The sequence below is a fragment of the Callorhinus ursinus genome, unplaced genomic scaffold (assembly GCF_003265705.2).
Source record: "Callorhinus ursinus isolate GAN/ISIS: 27379988/994484 unplaced genomic scaffold, GSC_fseal_2.0 scaffold3, whole genome shotgun sequence".
NCBI classification, from domain to species: domain Eukaryota; kingdom Metazoa; phylum Chordata; class Mammalia; order Carnivora; family Otariidae; genus Callorhinus; species Callorhinus ursinus.
Window position 1 is genome coordinate 51319934 of NW_027397065.1, and position 18952 is coordinate 51338885.

Genomic DNA, 18952 nt, shown 5'->3' on the forward strand with positions numbered 1-18952 from the left:
GCACCTAGTTTCCTGATTTCCAGCCCCAGGTGCTTGCTAAAGGCATCCCTATTCTTCACTGCTGTCTCTACTGCCGCTCCAGCAGCCGCTGAGCCCCAGGGAAGAAGCTACGGACATGCCCTGTGACTTAACACGAGTTCCCACCTAGCTCAGGGCCTCAGTTTCTCCAACTGTAGAACGACTGGGTTGGACTAGAAAACTATGCGCGTCCCTTCCAGGGCTGGCATGCAAAGATGCTAAGACTCCAAGATCTTGGAATGTCTGACAGGACCATTCGGGAGCTGTTCCACTGAATTCCAAGCAGCCCCTCTCCCTCCTTTTCCCCGGCCCGCGCCGGGAGGGGGCCGGGAGGGGGCCGGAGCCAGAGGGCCGACCCGGCCTGGGCTTCCCGCCCGGGGGCGGAGCCGCTGCTCCACGTCCCGCCCCTCCACCTGGGGTTCTGCCCCGGCAGATGTTACAACTTTCTCTCATTCTCTCCCTTGGTGTCCCCCCAGGCCCGCCCAACCCGTGCCTCCCTCCCCTTCCCCGCTGGGGTCCTGCCTGCCTCCCTGCGGGGAGCCCGACTGTTCTCAGGACTCCGGGCGGGGCGAGAGGCCGGGCTGGGGGCTGGAGGGTCGGGAGGAGGAGGAAGGGAAAGCAGAGGCGAGAGAAATTAGGAGGCGGGAGAAATCGAGGGCTAGTAGGAAGGGGAGAGTCAGAGGATGGTGGAGAGCACTTTTTGGAAGCAGCCACGCCGCGTCTCAGGCTGGCCCGGCTGAGCCGGGGGAGAGGGAGCGAGGGCGGCGCAGGGCGGGCGCGCAGGCGGCGGGAGGCAGCTCGGCGCGGGCCTGACCTCTCCAGAGCGCCCCGCTGCGGCCGCGCAGGTCCGGCCGCCAGTCCTGGACCAACCCCTGGGCCGTCCCCCGGGGCCGCTGAACGATCTCGCAGCGTCCAGGCCGGCCAGCTGGCGGGCGTGCGGGCCGTGCGCCCTGGGCGCGCGAGGCGGTGAGGCCCCGGGAACCCTGTGCGCCCGGACGCGCGGGCCAGCATGGCAATGCACGCCCTCACCGGCTTCTCGCTGGTCAGCCTGCTCAGCTTCGGCTACCTGTCCTGGGACTGGGCCAAGCCAAGCCTGGTGGCCGACGGGCCCGGGGAGGCCGGCGTAGAGCCGCCTTCGGCCGCCCCACCCCAGCCTCCCCATATCATCTTCATCCTCACCGACGACCAGGGCTACCACGACGTGGGCTACCATGGCTCAGATATCGAGACCCCTACACTGGACCGGCTGGCAGCCGAGGGTGTCAAGTTGGAGAATTACTATATCCAGCCCATCTGCACGCCTTCGCGGAGCCAACTTCTCACTGGCAGGTAGGCATGTGGGGCTGGCCGGACGAGCCCCAAATAAATCCGGTCTGTAGATCTCCTCTGCATTCACAGACCGCCCCCCCCCCCTCCAATCTGGGACCTGGGAAACCAGGACTCGACCAATTCTGTCTCCAGTCGCCTGTGTGATCATTAGTTAAGTCCTTTGCCCTCTCTGGGCCTCAGTTTCTCCAACTGTACACTGAATGGCTTAGATCATCTTTGAGGTCTCCTCCCTCTGATGTTCTAGGACACACGCTATGCACCATGTGAAGGAGACATCTGGGCATCCCTCTGTGAGATGAACATGGCAGTCTCTGACACTTAGGTTTTAACGCTGTTTCTATTTACAGACCCTGAGGCCATGAGCAAGTCATTTAACTTCTCTAAGCCACCACTTTCTTGTCTGTCCATAGAATGGAGAGCAGTGTTTATCCTGAAAAAGAGTGGTGAGGATGGGATGAGTTGCTTGGCTGTAATAAATGGCAGCCCCTATGTCACCAGAGGGATTAGGGTCCCCAAACTGAGGGCTGTGTGGAAAGGAAACCAAGGAACGTAGAGGCGGGGCAGAAAGACACACACAGGATGCCGTGACCTATGGAGCCTTAGACTAGTTACTTCATTTCTCCAAACCTCTGTTTTTTCACCTGCAAAATCCTCCTAAGTTGGCTGGGAGCCCCAAGGAGACGTGCTGCCTTCTCCGTAAGGAGTTGTCCACAAGCAAGGCGGCAGGATTACAGGATTAAAAGAGCCGGGAAACGGGAGGTGGGGGTGTAGAAGGCAAACTCTGGCCACTTAGGAGAAAATCCTTTGGCAAGGCTGAAGCTAATCCTCCTTGGATGGGGTCCAAGGCATGCCTTCTCCCAAGATCCCCCCAAAAGCCGTTAGTATGATCTCAGGAACCAGAGCCTTCTCTCCCTGTTTCCCAGGTGGGAGAAACTGAGGCATGGAGTCAGGGAGGGCCCGACTCATGCCTCTGCCCAATTTCAGGGTCTGTGGGAGAGGGGGCTGAGAAGCCAGGTGGTTGGCAGGGGGCCCAGAGCTGGGAGTCGAATAGGTGCCTTTTCTTCCTTCACACGGGCACGCAGCATTCAGCTCCAGGAACAGAGAGAGAGAGAGAGAGAGAGAGAGAGAGAACTGGAGAAGTGTGGAAGCGGGGCTGGTGTATGTGTTGCGGGTGGGGGCGTTGGTAGTGGTGGTGAAGACCAAATGTTGACTAACCTCCAGAAGAGGGAAAAGAATCTGCATTCCCAGGAATTGTGCACAAGTTAGCATTTCTCTCTCGAGAGGTGACTTTTGGTTTAAGCAGGGGCATGAGCAGCCAGCAGGGCAGCGTTCCAGCCCCCGATCTGTGAAGTTAGCTGAGCGTGGCTGGGCAGCGCCTGCCCCCGGCCCCTGCAGCTGGCTCCATCGGACTGGTGCTGACGACTCTCATTAGCGTTTGTTAATGCATCCAGTCGTGTCTGGTGAAGCTGGAGAGCGCCAGTGTTTCTCATGTTACCCACTTGCAGATGGGCTTCGGTGACTCTTAGCTGGCCCACCCACTTTACAAACCAGTGCTCCGTGGTGCCCAGCCCTGTGAAGAGGCTCCGCCGCTGCTTGGCCTGGGGGTACTTCCTGTAGTAAATGGAATCGTTCATTAGCTTGATTGAGGTCTGCAGCGCCAGCATCACCGAGAGGTTTTGAACACGAGTTGTGTAGACCTGGGTTCAAAGCTCAGAGCTGCTGCTTGCTAGCTGTCTGCAGTTGGGCCCGTTGCTGTACTTTTGAGAGCCTCAGTTTCATCAGCTGTAGAATAGGGATAGCAATAGCCTTCCCTATAGGTTTTTAATGAGGATTGAATGAAATAATATATGTGGCATATAGACAAATATAAAAATGGCCACAGTGGCTAATGATGGCTAACAACGATAACGGCTTTAAGTTAAGGAAACCAAAAACAGGAGAGCCCACCCTAGTGCCTGCGTTAACAGTGTCAGGTATTCAGGTCTTGGCTTAACTCAGATTCCCCTGGGGTGAGAAAAAGGTATGGGATTCTAAGACCCTTGTGAAGTTCCAGGCTTCTTGTTTACTCTGGGCTTTTAAGGCTTGAGTAAAGGCTGGACACCACACACAGATCACATGGAGGCCTTGACCGCAGAAGGGATTTGAATGAATAGATGAGGAATGCAGGATTCTGCTAACCATTTGCTCCTGCCTCAGAGCATTAGCCTGGGTGAGTGACCCAGATCCAGGGGCCACATGAATTTATAGGCAGGCACATGAGAACTGGTCTCATAAAATTTGGGAACTGGAAGGTTTTCAGAGATCTCCCGTTCTACTGAACTCACCCCTCTATGTGAGCACACTGAGGCCACCGTGAGGGAAGAGACGTGGCAGTCTAGTTTGCTGAAAAAGAGTCTGTGCTTGGACTCTGCTTGGACTTATGTTCAAGTCCTGGTTTTGCCCCTGACCACTGAGTGACCTTGAGCAAGGCCCTTCCCCTCCTCTGGACATGGGTTTTTCTTTTCTTTTAAAGATTTTATTTATTTATTTGAGAGAGAGAGAGAGAGAGAGAGAGCGCACAAGCAGGGGGAGGGGCAGAGGGAGAAGGAGAGGGACAAGTAGACTCCCTGCTGAGTGCGGAGCCTGATGCAGGGCTCCACTCCAAGTTCGATCCCAGGATTCTGAGATCATGACCTGAGTGAAAGTCAGACACTTAACCGACTGAGCCACCCAGGCGCTCCTGGACCTGTGTTTTTAAGACAAGGTAAATACACTAGAAATTGACTTGGGTCCCTTCTGCCTGTAAAATCCTGAGTGCCTGCCTCCCTCCCTCCCTTCCTCCCTTCCTTCCTTCCTTCCTTCCATAAGTAATTGAGTATCCTTTAAACATCACCTGAATGCCAGGAATATAAAGTTGAGTAAAGGACAGCCCCATTACATATCACTGGACCCAAGAGCATGCACCACTGAGTAGAACCCCATGGCCAAGGAGGACAATGATCATGTATACTAAATGTTAACCCAGAAGCAAAAGTGATTCATTCTCTGAGAGAGTTAGGAGAGACTTTACAGAGGGGGTAACATTGGGTCTGGGCTTTGAAGAGTGCGTACGAGTTTGCCTGGGAGAGCAGGACTTGCTCCAGGTACAACAGCAAGTTAGTAGCTTAGAACTTAGGGATTCTGAAGTCTTTGGAGACCCCCTGGGATATAGATCCCAACTCCAGTTACTCATTGTTTGAATCACTGGGCAAGTGATATAACTTATTGAGCCTCAGTTTCCTTATTTAGAAAGGGAATGATAATGACATGCATGTACTCCCTAGGTTAGTGGGGAGTTGGTGAGACAATTCATATAAAGGGCTTAGCACAATGCTGAGCACACAAGAGAGTACTTTGTGTTAGCTATTATTATTTTGTTGTCATGATTAACCTGGGTTTGACTCTTAACTCCCCCATCTTCCTGGCTGCGTGATCCTGGGTGAGTGGTTTAACCATTCTGAGCTTCAGTCTCCTCCTCTGTAAAATGACAGTGAATGTCTGCTTCCATTGATTTTGAGGATTCCATGAGCTGATGCATTTGGAGTGCTTCTCACATGCTGCCTGCTGTGCGTTTTCCGGGAGCGCTGGGGCCAGAGCCCCCCTCAGGGAGGGCATGGGGGCTTGCTTGGCCCGAACAGTGGTTTGTGGCTCACCTCTGCCTTCCAAACCCTCCCCTCTTCCCACCAGGTACCAGATCCACACGGGACTTCAGCACTCCATCATCCGCCCTCGGCAGCCCAACTGCCTGCCCCTGGACCAGGTGACACTGCCCCAGAAGCTGCAGGAGGCGGGTTACTCCACCCACATGGTGGGCAAGTGGCACCTGGGCTTCTACCGGAAGGAGTGCCTGCCCACCCGCCGGGGCTTCGACACCTTCCTGGGCTCACTCACCGGCAACGTGGACTACTACACTTATGACAACTGTGACGGTCCCGGGGTGTGCGGCTTTGACCTGCACGAGGGCGAGAGCGTGGCCTGGGGCCTCAGCGGCCAGTACTCCACCATGCTCTATGCCCAGCGGGTCGGCCACATCCTTGCTAGCCACAGCCCCCGGCGGCCCCTCTTCCTCTATGTGGCCTTCCAGGCCGTGCACACGCCCCTGCAGTCCCCTCGAGAGTACCTGTACCGTTACCGCGCCATGGGCAACGTGGCCCGGCGCAAGTACGCGGCCATGGTAACCTGCATGGACGAGGCCGTGCGCAACATCACCTGGGCGCTCAAGCGCTATGGTTTCTACGATAACAGTGTCATCATATTCTCCAGCGACAATGGTGGCCAGACCTTCTCGGGGGGAAGCAACTGGCCGCTGCGAGGACGCAAGGGCACTTACTGGGAAGGGGGCGTGCGTGGCCTCGGCTTCGTCCACAGCCCCCTGCTCAAGCGAAAGCGCCGGACAAGCCGGGCGCTGGTGCACATCACTGACTGGTACCCGACCCTGGTAGGTCTGGCGGGTGGCAGTGCCTCGGCGGCCGACGGGCTGGATGGCTATGACGTGTGGCCAGCCATCAGCGAGGGCCGGGCCTCGCCGCGCACGGAGATCCTGCACAACATCGACCCCCTCTACAACCATGCCCGGCACGGCTCCCTGGAGGCTGGCTTTGGCATCTGGAACACTGCCGTGCAGGCCGCCATCCGCGTGGGCGAGTGGAAGCTGCTCACGGGGGACCCTGGCTATGGGGATTGGATCCCACCACAGACGCTGGCCGCCTTTCCCGGCAGCTGGTGGAACCTCGAGCGCATGGCCAGTGCCCGCCAGGCAGTGTGGCTCTTTAATATCAGCGCTGACCCCTATGAACGGGAGGACCTGGCTGGCCAGCGCCCCGATGTGGTCCGTGCCCTGCTGGCCCGTCTGGTGGACTATAACCGCACAGCCATCCCTGTGCGCTACCCAGCTGAGAATCCCCGGGCCCATCCTGACTTTAATGGGGGTGCTTGGGGGCCTTGGGCCAGTGATGAGGAAGACGAGGAAGAGGAGGAAGAAGCAGGCAGGGCTCGAAGCTTCTCCCGAGGGCGCCGCAAGAAAAAATGCAAGATTTGCAAGCTGCGATCCTTTTTTCGTAAACTCAACACCAGGCTGATGTCCCAGCGGATCTGATGGGGGGGGGGGGGGAGGTGAGGATCTCTGTCCCCCTAGATGTACTTCCTCATTCAAGCCTGAGCCTGCCCCTCCCCATGGAGGGGCCTGAGGTCAAGTCCCCAGTTGCCGGGAAATGGAAGGCATAGAGACCCTCAATTGCAGGGTGGGGAGCTTGGCTTGGGGAAGAATAAACTAGACTGGGGTACCTGGATTCCAGTCTTGCCTCTCCATTGACTTGCTCTGTGACCTCAGGTGGCCTGCGTGAGCTCTCAGGGCCTGTTTCCTGGTCTGTAATGAGCTCTAATGACTTGGTGGTTCTGGGGTGTGAGCCTGGCGCCTGGGGCCATGATGGAGTTCCCATTGACCTTGCCACCTCCCAGCTCATTGAAGGCCTCACCCTTGAAGCCTGCACCTCTGTGGTACTGCTTGGGTGAGGGGCCACATGGAGGCAACTCTAAGCTTGGACCCTCGCTGAGGCATGGCGGTCCGGCCAACTCTCCTAAGGAATCGTCTGAGTGCTGAGAGTGGAGGTGCAGGGATGGCGGCTGACCTTCCTAAGTCCTCTCATGGCTTGGGCGAGTCCTGAGGCCAGACTAGTGCTGGGGGCTGTGGGAGAAAGCTCCCCTTCCAGCCCCCACCACGCAGAGGATTGAGGTGGTGGGAACAGCTGTGAACAGAGGCTCCGAACCAACAATCAGGACCCTGGGTGCTGCTTTGACCTTGGACCCAATACTTCCCCTTTGGGCCTCAATTTCCCCACCTGCGAACGGGGATGTTAGCCCTAGCTCTGCCTACCTCACAGGGCTATAGAGAACTGGTCAAGGTAATGGTTGTGGAAGAGCCCATGAACTTGATTAAAATGCAGTCCCACGGACGCCAGGGCTGCAGGGCTATCTGTGAGCACAGGGGTGTGTGCATGTGCATCCTGAGGGCACGTAGGAGCTCACCATTGACAGAGTGAGTGGGAGAGGAGGTGGGCAGGCTGGCCAGGAAGCAGAATGTGTGGGTTCTGGCCCAGTCCTGCCACAGGTCCACTGGGTGACCTCTGGCAAATCCCGGACGCTCTCTGGGCCTCAGTGTCCCCCTGGGTACAGTAGAGGATCTGAAAGCCCTTCCCACTTGGTGTTCTGGGGACCGCTGCTGTGTGTGTGTTGGGGGGCACAGGCTGAGTGGCGGGAGGAGGGGCCTGGGGGGTTCAGAGCTGCTTGCTGCATAGCGTGCCTTCATCCACACACTGTGTTCTGCATATCTCCCTTCAGGTTCCAGTCGGTGCAGCATGTGTAGGCGAAAGCCCTGCTGTGAATTTTGAAAATAGTTATTTTTGTCACTGGCAAAGGAGGCCTGTTAGGACTCGTCAGCTTGTGGATGAACAGGACGGGTGGGGTGGGGTGGGTGCAGAGCCGTGGAGGGGGTTTGGGTACGGGTTCCAGAGTGCATCCCCTCTGCAGAGGTAGCTGAGCCCAGCAGTGAGAGTCTGGCCTGGGGCTGCAGGGCGGAGGTGACTGACCATGTCCTGGGCCCCTTCCTCTGCCCCCCAGGGGGAGCTTTCTCTGTCTCCAGGATGTTGATGCCTGTGCTGTGTGGGGCAGGGGCCAGGACTGGCTGAGGCCTCTGGATTCCGGCCACCCCTAGCACTTCTGCCTGCTCAGGAGGGAGACTCTGAAGAGGTTGTCCATTGGGATGGTGTCCCAAGCCCAGCATATCCCACAGATGGATTGTTCATGGTCTGCCCATGACCCCGGACACTCCAGGCTCTCCTGGGTGCTTCTAGCTGTATGGGCTGTGCCCTTCCAGAGTGGCAATGGCATGGAGCCAGGACTCCCCTGCAGCTCCAGGCTTGCACCAGTTGAATGGAGGCCTCTCCCAAGACTGCTGAGTTGGCCCTGCCTTAGGTGGCCTAACTTCGCGCTCCAACCCTGCTTCTCTTCCCAGGCCCCTGCCCTTTGGGGCCATAAGAGCAGGACCATAAAAGGCCCCTTCTGCTCTTCCCTAGACACCACAGCCTATCCCCGGTGGCTAACCTGGCCTCAAACAGAGAGAATCCAGCTGGGGCTGGGGCCCGCACCTAGGAGGAAGCTTGGTGGACTCTCAAACCCAGCCTAGAGCTTGCCTGGCTCAGAGTCCTACCTAACCCAGAACCCGGCAGACAGCCCAGGAGCCCCACTGAAGCTCCAGCCGGCAACCTAGTCCATAGTCCAGCCGTCCCCAAGCCTGCCTACCCCAGGTGCTGGCAGCTGGCCCAGGGCTGAGATGGGTGGAGGGCATTGGCATCAGGAGCCACCAGCACTAGGGCATTGTGATGAGAGGCTCAGCCTGCTTGTGGTTTCTATTCTGCCCAGCAGACAGCATGGCTCCTACCCTTCCTCCTGTCTCCTGTGGCCCCTGGTTCCCCCCGCCCCCAGCCGGAGTGCCTGGCTTTGGGCTCTGCATCAGGCCCCTGACTGGTATTGCAGGTATATGTTTATACCACCTGAGGTGGGGAGGGGTAAGGGGGAGGGCAGGCCAGAGGCAGCCCTGGCCCCTTGGGTCACAGATCTGAGGGAGTGGAGCCTAGAGATGCCAGACAGACCCTCGGTTTCCCCCTTGGCTGAATCAGATGGCAGCAGATCTGCCAGCCAGCCAGGGTAGACCCAGGGTGGCCCTATCTGAGCTGGGCCCTGCCTGTGGAGTCTTGGGCAAGCATGACCAGTCCCCCAGGAACCAGGAGGGAGCCCCGGACCTGGCTGGAGGGGCAGGGCTCTGAGCCCCACCCTGGGCCTTGGCAGTGTTTCTTCCTTTCACTTGGTACCTACTGGCTCCCTTGGGACTTAGGCAAGCAGCCCTGCAGTGCCAGAAAGAGAGTGGGCAGAGCAGGGTAAGGGAAGGAGCACTGTTCGGGGAATCAGGAATTCTGGATTATGTCCTGACTCTGCCCCTGACTTCTACTGAGGGAGGGCAGCTTCGTCTCTCTGGGCCTTGGTCTCTATCTGTACGGGGCATGGGCTGTCAGGGTCCTTCCAGCCCTTACGCAGGCCAGAGAACATAAGGCGGAGGTACAGAAGTCACCCAGACCCTACATGGGTAAGTCCTGTCACATCTCTGCAAAATAGGCAATGACTGAACCCATCATTGTGTTGTATGTGTTGTAAGGTATAAATTGTGCAGTATGCTTAGCATGGGGCCTGGCTCTAAAGCAGAAATAACTATTTTTCATATTTTTGGAGTCAGTGAAGGGACATCTTGTCCCCATATTTCTTAGGAGGAAGTGGAGGCCCCAGTGAGGAAAAGACCTGACATAAACACTCCTAACCAACAGCTGGACTTGAACTTGGGTCCTCTAACTGCAGGCTGTGCTGTGCTGACGTCGGCCCAGCAGCCACGGTCCTCTGTCGCCTGGCTCCCGGCTTCCTTCTGCTCTGCAAGCAGTGCCTCCTATGTGGGACCCCCCAGGGGACAGTGCTGCTCCCTGACCCCTGACTTCTCTCCCAAGCGTAAGCCTGGCGTTACTTACTGCCGTTAATTAACCAAATCACCCTCCACCTAGACCCTCTGCAGGATCATTTCTCTCTTGGCCCACTTTCCACCGATTCTGCCCCCCATGCTCACTGCCCTTAGTGGGACAGGCCTCGTGGGGACCCTTCCGATGGCACGTTTTCTGTGGTACCTGCCCAGGCCCTGCAGGACCCTGAGGCGCTCAGGCATGTGCATGTGAATGTGTGCGTGTGGGCTGTGCAAGGTGGGTTGTGAGTGGGCTGGCACAGGGCTACCCAGGGCTCTGATGCCCCCCGACACCCATCTGTCAGGAACAGTCCCCCCATGCAATCATGGGCTCATTCTCTCCGAGTCCCAGAGGCAGGCGTGGCTCCCCGCTGCCAGCCGCCACCAGTCGCAGCTGGGGAGGCAGTGAGCTGGCTGTCATGTGGGGCTGTGGTCACATTCAGGATGGGGGCGCTGTCCGAGGCAGTGCCCGCCCCCCTGAGCTAAGCTCTCAAAGGTTCCAAGCGGGTGTATGCGTAAGAGAGAGTTGCCAAGGAGACCTTTTGGTCTTCTCCCTACTCTCCAGCCATCTCTCTGGCACCAGGTCCTGCGTGTCGTGTCCCACCCCCGTGCACAGGGTCTGGGCCAGCGAGGGAGAGAAGAGGCAGGAGGGAGAGAGGTAGAAATAAGAAAGGAGGTGAAAAGGCACCAGAAGGATAGGGAGGATTGAGAAGAAAGCGCTCAAGGGAAGGGGGAAAGCGGGGAAAGGTGGGACAGAGAAAAAGGAGAAGAGAAAGGGGGGCTGAAAGAGGAGACAGAGTAGGGAAGGAAGACAGACTGGGGTGGGGGGCAGAACGGAGTGGTACGGGGCCAGGTTGCCCTTGCTCCCTGAAGCCACATAGGCCACCTCCATGGCCGCTGTCCGAGACAGGGAGAGAGCTGGCCATTAGCCTCTGTCCCTCTCTGTCCCTCTAGCTCTTCCAGTGACCTGAGGGCATGACCTCCCGCCCTCCCACCAGGTGCTCTGCTTTCTACGTGCCTCTCTTCACCAGTGGGGGCTGGTTATGGGGCCCGCCAAGCCACAGCAGGGTGGTCAGGCCCGCTCCCAGCGGAGCAGGACTTTCACCTCCTTTGTTCAGAACTTCAAACACTCATTCATACAGCCTCGGGGCATATTTTGTCATTTGTTTTATGTGTTAATTTCTAAAGCCTCTTTAAGTGAGCTAGGGGTCCTGTGAGCCCTCTCCTCCAAGCCCCAGTCCTTTTTTTTTTTTTAAACATTTTATTTATTTATTTGACAGAGACACACAGCGAGAGAGGGAACACAAGCAGGGGCAGTGGGAGAGGGAGAAGCAGGCCTCCCGCGGAGCAGGCAGCCCGATGCGGGGCTCGATCCCAGGACCCCGGGACCATGACCTGAGCCGAAGGCAGATGCTTAACAACTGAGCCACCCAGGCGCCCCCCCCCCCCCCAGTCCTTTGTTCTACAGGCATTGCTGCCACCCAGGCTGGGGCCAGGTGACTCTCAAACCAGGAGCTCAACTCCAGTGGGGACTCAGAGAACATCACCGGCACCAAAGTGCTAGGAACAAGGATGGTGGTGCGTGCTTCCAGGATTCAGACAGAGCAGTGTGAGGAGGGAAGGCTTCTGAGTCTCTTACTAGTAATAATTTCCCATCTCTGAGCACTCACAGTGTGTCAGCTGCTGTGCTGTGCTCACCTGCTCGTCTCATTTCATCCTTAAACAGCCCTGGAGGTAGGGAATATTAGTAACTCTATTTTGCAGATGAAGAAACTGAGGCACAGAGAAGTAAGGCTCCTCATCCAAAATCGCACAGCCCATAGATGGTGGAGTCCTCCTCTCCCCTGGACAGTGACTGAGGTGGCCTCAGCGGTCACTAAGGGCTGTGGCAGCGCCTTCACGAGTGGACGCCATCTCCTGGGAAGGGCTAGAGGGTCTGGGCGGGGAGTTGGCCGTGCAGTCCTTCCCCCACTTCCCCGCATCTGCCTCTCGCCTCTGGCGGCTTTCCGCTTTCCGTGCCCAGCCCGCTCCCACCAGCTGTGCAGCCCCCGAGCAAAGGCCTCTCTTCTCTGTCTCTGAATTGCAACGTTGGCGGCAGGAGCGGGAAGCATATTGTGCGCAGAAACAAAACGGAGTGGTTTTTCCTTTTTCTGAAGGTGGTAATGGTGCAATTAGTGGCTAAGCCATTACCCCTCCTCCCTAGCTCGCCTCCCCTCCTTCCCCTCGGCCTCCCTCCTGTTTCTCTCCTGGGAAGAAGTGGCTGCATCCTGCGTTGGAGAGCCAACCCCATCATTCTGTTACCCCTGATGCCCAGGAAGAGGGGCTGAATTGTGGGAGAGGGTACCCAGATGTCTCCAGGGGTCCCTGGGCCCAAGGTAGTGAGTCAGGGACCTGCCAGCGTTCGGGATTACCAACCAGCAGACAATATGTCCAGCAAGTGAGGTGACCAGTAAGGCAATTGAAAGGTTCAGAGGGGTGGGTTAGCAGCTCAGAAGGTTGGGATCCTGGATCCTTTTATCCCACCGGGGCTCCTCGTGGGCAAATACTGGCATGAGACCTCAGCCTGGTGGGCTGTGAAATGAGCTTGAGTGGAGGAGGTGGGTGTGAAATTCTGAGTCCAAGCTAGAGTGATGGGGGTGGCCATGGTCCCGCTTTAGACCTTCCTTTTCCTCTTCCAGAAACTAAAAAGAGGCCTCATGTTTACATACTTCCCAAAGGCTTCCACAGCCCTTAGCCCACTCCTTCTTCACAGCCTTCCTCTGCAGTGGCAGCTTTGTTCTGTTTTGCAGAAAGGGCGCTGGAGGCTCAGAGAAGGGCAGTGACTTTCCCAGGGTCACACAGCTCATGAACGTCAGAGCTGGAGTTGAACTCAGATCTTTAAACTCCAGCCCTTTTCCTTCCGAACACCCCCCCCTCCGCCAGGGCTTGGGTGAGATCTTGGGGCCATGGATCTGGCTGCTGCCCTGAAGAGTTGAACTTGGCGGGGAAAATGGGAATGAGGAAGAGGGAATGAGGATTTCAGGGCAGGCCCATGGCCACTCCCCTCCATGCCAGGCCATGCTTCCCTCCCCACTGCCGCCTCCGCCTCTTTCACCTTGACTTGAAGCACAAGCAGAAACTGGGACATGAGCCCCAGGAGACCAGATCTCCCTGGTCCCTCTGGGGGCACGGGATGGAGGCGAGGGGTGGGGGTGAGCAGGCAGGCAGGGCCATTCTCTCCAGAATCCCGATGTCTCCTCTGCACTTGTCCCTCAAGCTAGAGCGCCAGTGGGATGGACAAGGTGACAGAGAATGAGGAAGACAGAGGCAGAGGCAGAAACGAAATACAGAGGGGAGCAGAGAGACAGTTACAGACTACAATGATCCACTGGGAGAGAGATCCCAATGAATTAGCCATCGCTTCCTGTAAACCTTAGAACCCTGCTGTTGCCAGGGCAACGGGGCAATACCTGTCTCTCCAGAGGAGATGAAGTTGCCAGGGTAACTGCATCCTGTCTTTCCTGGGGACCATCCCAGAATGTGGCACCCACTGGCCGTTACCATGGCAACTGCCTTTTTGCCCCACTTAATCCCATCCTGTCTGCTACAGGGGACCCACAGTTGGAGGTGGGGGAGGTGGGAAGAGAGAAGATCACTTGTGGATTAAGTTTGTTCTTCTCCCCCTCCCCAGACCCTTCTGTCAGTCCAACACCCCGGGGGTGCCGTGTCCACCTGCCCCTGGGCCCACACAGGCCTGCAGTATTGTGTGTGGTTAGGTCCAGGGCGTCCCGGAGCAGGTTTCGCAGTGGAAGGCAGGCAGGTGTTGGGGGGGCAGTTACCCGGGCAACGGGAACAGGGCGTTTCGGAGGTGGTTGCCATGGGGACCTGGATGCTGACGAAGGCTCGCGAGGCTGTGAGCAGCCACAGTGCCCTGCTCAGAAGCCCCGGGCTCGTCAGTCAAGCTGGTTCTCGGTTCGCATTCGGCAGCACAGGCCCGCGAGTGGCCCCTAGTTCCAGGAGCAGAGTAGCAGAGCCCCAGGTCTGGTCCTCCAGCCCCACGCCTCGCCTGCCCGCCCAGCGCCAGGATGGCCACCATCACCTGCACCCGCTTCACGGAAGAGTACCAGCTCTTTGAGGAACTGGGAAAGTGAGTTGCACCTCAGAGAGTTCTGGAGGGTGCAGGGGGTCAGCGTCACGGGCAGGGGATGTGCACCTGCGTGCTTCCTGTGCACACACACAGGGAGGAAGTCTGCATGTTTGGGGGGATACTTGCCTGTGCCGAGTGCCCAGAGCTGGGTGTAGGCATGTTTATGTGTGCACAGATGTGCCACAGTCAGCCGGGTGAGTGTGTGTAGGGGTGAAGGGTTGGTGGTGCATGCCAGTGTGCAGGCACACACACACACACACACACACACACACCTGATTGCACATGACTGGGCACACACAGATTTTTAGAAACTCAGGGTTAAAAAGGGATCTTCCAAGGCAGCCGAGTCCAAAGCCAGAACCCCCTGCCGACTTTCTCTTGAGGTGTTCATCTGGCCTCAACTTGGACACCTCTGACGGGAGAGAGTTCACCATCTCCCAGGTAGTCCCCCCTGACTTTAGGCACCACCGGCGACTGTGCAAGAGTGGCCAACTTCTCCGTGAAAGCACATGCCCTCCCTCATCCCCTCTCTCCTCCCTGCTCCTCTTGGAGGGAGGGCATCAGTACAGCAGAGCTGAATAACTGAGGGACTGGTGGGGCTCCCTGGGTGTGGAGAGACGGGGGGGCACTCAGGCAAGTTGGGGGGAACACTACCATTTCAGGGCTAGTGCTATACCAGCTCTGGTCCCTTGGCAAAGTTGTCTGGCCCCAGAGCTCATTTTATGCCCCTGACGACCGGTGTGGGGAGAAGGGTGGGAGGGTGGGGGAGAAGATAGCCCCTTAGCGTCGTGGAGTGTCAGGAAGCGCACTGGACACCCCCGGCTAGGTCTGGGGAGGCTCCGGGGATGGCTCAGGGGAGGGGTACAGTTTGGAGGCAGAGCTCGCCCCTTGGGGAAAGCAGCTCCCCTGCCCAGGGTGGCCATTGCTAGGGCAGCAGGAGTGCAGGGGAGAAGGGCCCTGGTAGCAGGTACGTGCCAGTGTGAGGTCTGGATGTACACATACAAAGGTGCATTTTGATGGGTGCTGTGTAAGGGCTGACTCCAGGGTACACTTGTGTGCTCTGAGAGAGTATGCAAGTGTTCACATGTGTGCACCAGGAGGAGGTGCTGGTGTGTGCCTCATGTGGAAGGCCTGCAAGTGTGGATGTGTGCAAGGGGCCCACGGGGTCCCATTGGCCGGTTTGCATGGGAGTGCAGGTGTGAATGTGCGTCACTGTGTGTGCACATGTATGGCAGGTCAGAGCTGTGTGCACATCAGCAGGAGGATGTGTGTGAGGTCTGGGTCTGTGCAAATATATATCTGTGTAAGGGTGCATGTGTGGGACTTGGGCACGGTGGTATCCCTATGAGGTTCGGACATGCACATTTGCATGAGGATGGGGAGGCATGCACACGGGAAGGTTTATGTGCATGCGTGTGAGGCCTGGGCCAAAGGCTCGGGTGGGGGTGTGGGTGTTGAAGGCATGTGTGAGCTCATGCTGGTGTCTGCATATGTGTGGGAGGTGGGCCTGTGGCTGTGTACAAGTAGGTTGCCTGCACACACACACACACACACACACTCACATACCAGGCTATCCTGACACTCACAGGTACACACCAGGTCCCTTGTACAGACATACACCCACGTGCAGGTGTGTGGTCACTCTTGTCTGCAGACTTCCTGTGTTTCTGAGTGTGTTTCTATGCTGGGTGGGCAGCAGGCACGAGGCCGCTCCAGAGGACCGACCCTGTCTGCTAAAGGGTGATGGGCCCCTGCTCGGCGGGGTTCCTGTGCCCCCCTGGAATGCCAGGATTCCCCCATTAGCTAGGAGCTGCCCTTCAGGGGATGACCAAGGCTCGGTGCTGGGAGGACTGCGTCACAGGTGCAGTGAAATGGAGTTGAGATGTGACTCAGGCGCTTCAAGTGAAAATAAAAGTGATGTTTTGCCCCAAGAGGAGATGGATATCATGAAGACTGGGAGCTGGGGGCGGGTGGGGTGGGGTGGTGGTGACTTGGCGCAGAGAGCCTTCGTGAGCCTTCTCAACCCGACTGCCGGCCAGGACCGGGGCAGGGGCAGAATTCCAGGGGACGGGGAGCCCTGGTGTGGCCATGACAGGCAAACCGAGGGTGGTAGGCATGGCCAGTCCGTGTCGGATCAATTTCAGACCTCTTCCTTCTAGAACCATATGGACTCCTAACCTTTTTTAGGTCGCATATTCCTCCAGGAATCTAATGAAAGTCCAAGTCTACATTCTCCAGAGAAATGCACAAATCTATGAAATATTGCGGGCAATGTCAGGAGCTTGCAGAACCTTAGGAAGGCTGTGGATGGGCCTAGGGTGAAGGATGCTTGTACCGGAAGAGAATGAGGCTCCATGCCTCTGATGCAGGGGTTAAAAAGACCAGGTTACATTGCGGAGCAGCCGGGGCTCCTGCTCTGCACTCCAGGCGCCCAGTGGGGCAGGTAGGGGCGGCGCCCCGCACACGGCCCAGGCTCTGGAGCTTGCCACCCATAGCTCTGTGACACTGGCCACACAACGCACCCTTTCCCCCATAGTCTGGAAATAAAAGCAATTGCTGTGGGGATGCAGTAAGATGGCACGTGTGAAGACACAGTGACAACCCTGGCACACAGTGGGCCTTCAGCAGGGACTGCTGCTGGGATCATTGTTCTCCAAGGTGAGGCAGGCTGAAGCTGACGGCTGGGGCCTGCTACACGTTTACCTTTTGTCTGGAGCTGACCCAGCTTGGGGGAGGGGCCTGACCGGGCTCCTCTTCTTTGGGGAGAAGCCAGGAAGATGCCTGCAGGGCCCAGCCTTCCACTGTGGACCCACAGTCCCGGCCGGCTGGGACACTGCAGTCACCACCCACAACCTGAGCCCCCATTCCAGGAGCCCACTCCAGATCCCTGGCAAGGTCACTTGCCAAGGCAGCTGGGGCGGTCCTGCAAGGGGACATCGGAGCCTTTGGACGTCCTTCTGCAGGACTCTGGGCTGCCCGGCTGGAGAGGAGAGCATGTGCCTCTCGAGGGCTCCCTGGCATCCTACTCGGTGAGCCTGCCTGGTGACTGCAGGCCTTCTAGGAGGTCAGGGTAGGGCTGGCTACGGATGTAAGAGCAGCTGCCCCTCTCCCACCTGGGGGGCACCAGCTGGGCGGGGTGTGGGCCCGAGTCCCCAGGGCCCTGGGCAGGGGCTTCTGGGGCCCCTCAGTGCTACTGGACAAAGGTCTCACTCTGCATGGGGTTCAGATAAGCCAGGATCTTGATTCCAGTTCCCCTAGAAGGTTGAGGTAGAACCCAGAGACTGGCTCACTCACTCCTCCCTGACCCCCACCGTCCTTCCTCCCAGGAGATGCGAGAAATAAAAGCCCAGACCTTCGGAGCACAGGAGCTTGTCGGGAGGCCGGCTGTAGTAATGGCAGCTTCAGGGTCAGAGTGGGTCTGGGCAGCTGAGCCCGAGCTCCTGGCAGAACCCACCTTCCACAAAGACCAGATTGGAGGGGGAAGGGGTCAGGTTCCAGGAGCTGTCTCCTCCAGCCTTTGACATTCTCTGGGTTTTGGATCCCACTTCCAGGAGAGGGTAGGGAGGCAGAGAATTGCCCGGCAGCCTGTGTAATCACTGAGTGGTACAGAAGGAGATTTTACTTGAGAGAGGAGGAGGGAGGGAGGAAGCCTGGATAGAGTGCGGCCCGCCTTTCTCTAGAAACTGGGATCTGAAATCAACTCAAGGGCAGTGTTGGGCTGGGGGGAGGGGCTCTAGGGGCCAGCCAGGTGGGCAGAGGGGTGGGTGAGAGCTGGCTCCGGAGCCCCCTGCCCCCTCTTACCCCCATGGTGTGTATCAGGAACTGGGCCTGGGCCAGGGGACATGGGGCCCAGAGGCTGTTCCCCACACTGAGGTACCAGGGTCCTGGGTGCCGAGGTTCCCTCACGGGATACAAGCCCTACCATCTGCCGAGTGTGTTCAGCAATCCCAGCCTTCCCTGGCTGAGCAGTCAGGAAGCTCGGTGGGGCAATGTTGGGGAGAGAGAACACCTGGGCTCCCACACACCGCCCGAAGATGGGGGCGTGCTTTCATTTTGCTTCTAATAGCCTCTCACATTCACAGAGCTTTGGGGCCAGTGAGACACCTCTCCAGCCATTAGCTCTGAGGGAGGCAGAGGGCTTACGCATCCATCTGACAGAGGAGCAGGCTGAGGCTGGAGAAGGTGGAAGGGCCAGCGTGCAAGCATCCAGCACCCTGCATATGGGGGGCGACAGTTCATGAGAGGGACCCCGCTTGCTGCCGTGTCTGAGGAGCGCTACTAGGGAAGAGGGCCCGCCGCCTTCTGGGTAAGAGAATTCTGACCCTGAGGCTTATTTTCCAATCATGACTCTGCCTCTGATTTACTGGGCCGCCCCGTGTGGATCCGTGGGCCTTTGTGAACCCCAACTTTACCATCTATGAAATGGGGATCAGAATAACTCGGCAGATGCTGAAATGCCCCATTAGAGCTACCCTCTTTAGCTTCCCTCTACGGAAGGCACACTTGGGAAATTTCAGACTCCCAGAACATCAGAACTGAAGGACCAATACACTGTCTGTTTATAACCTAGATGGTGAAACCAACACCCAGAGAGAAAGAGTCCCAGGCCATAGGGAAAGGCTGTGTTAAAGCCAAGGCAGGGGACCAGATCCTGGGCAGGGGCCAAAGGCCAAGGATGGGATGCTGGGGGCGGTGGGGGGGAGGTCCTCAAGGCTGGGGGGAAGGTGGCAGGAACAGGGAAGGGGACAGACTTTCCTTCCTCCCCCTCCAAGCCATCCGAGCGGCAGGCACGCACATGTTCTGGTGCATGCCGCAGCCCTCCGCCCCCACACAGCCACCCCCACACAGGCTGAGACACACTGACACTCTGCCGAGCCTCCCTCCTGCCCGCCCGCCTCCCCACACAA

General features: G+C 57.9%; 2 protein-coding genes across 4 annotated transcripts in view; both read left to right on the top strand.

Annotated features, from left to right (window-relative positions):
• The first annotated feature begins 1027 nt into the window (after positions 1-1027).
• On the top strand, positions 1028-6714 carry ARSI (arylsulfatase family member I). Its single transcript, XM_025867250.2, has 2 exons — positions 1028-1347; positions 5053-6714. The coding sequence occupies exons 1-2, from the start codon at positions 1028-1030 to the stop codon at positions 6458-6460; spliced, it is 1728 nt and encodes a 575-aa protein (XP_025723035.1). The 3' UTR covers positions 6461-6714.
• A 7105-nt stretch (positions 6715-13819) lies between these two features.
• CAMK2A (calcium/calmodulin dependent protein kinase II alpha) overlaps positions 13820-18952 on the top strand; it is a 62010-nt gene continuing 56877 nt past the window's right edge. For all 3 annotated transcript variants that reach the window (XM_073890865.1, XM_073890866.1, XM_073890867.1), the window contains exon 1: positions 13820-14045. In XM_073890865.1, coding sequence (XP_073746966.1) covers positions 13984-14045 — 62 coding nt within the window. In that variant the 5' untranslated portion in view covers positions 13820-13983. The remainder of the gene's footprint in view (positions 14046-18952) is intronic.

Coding starts and splice junctions, on each gene's coding strand:
- ARSI (XM_025867250.2), top strand. CDS start 1,028: ATGGCAATGCACGCCCTCACCGGCTTCTCGCTGGTCAGCCTGCTCAGC. Junction 1,348..5,052: donor AGCCAACTTCTCACTGGCAG/GTAGGCATGTGG, acceptor TCTTCCCACCAG/GTACCAGATCCACACGGGAC.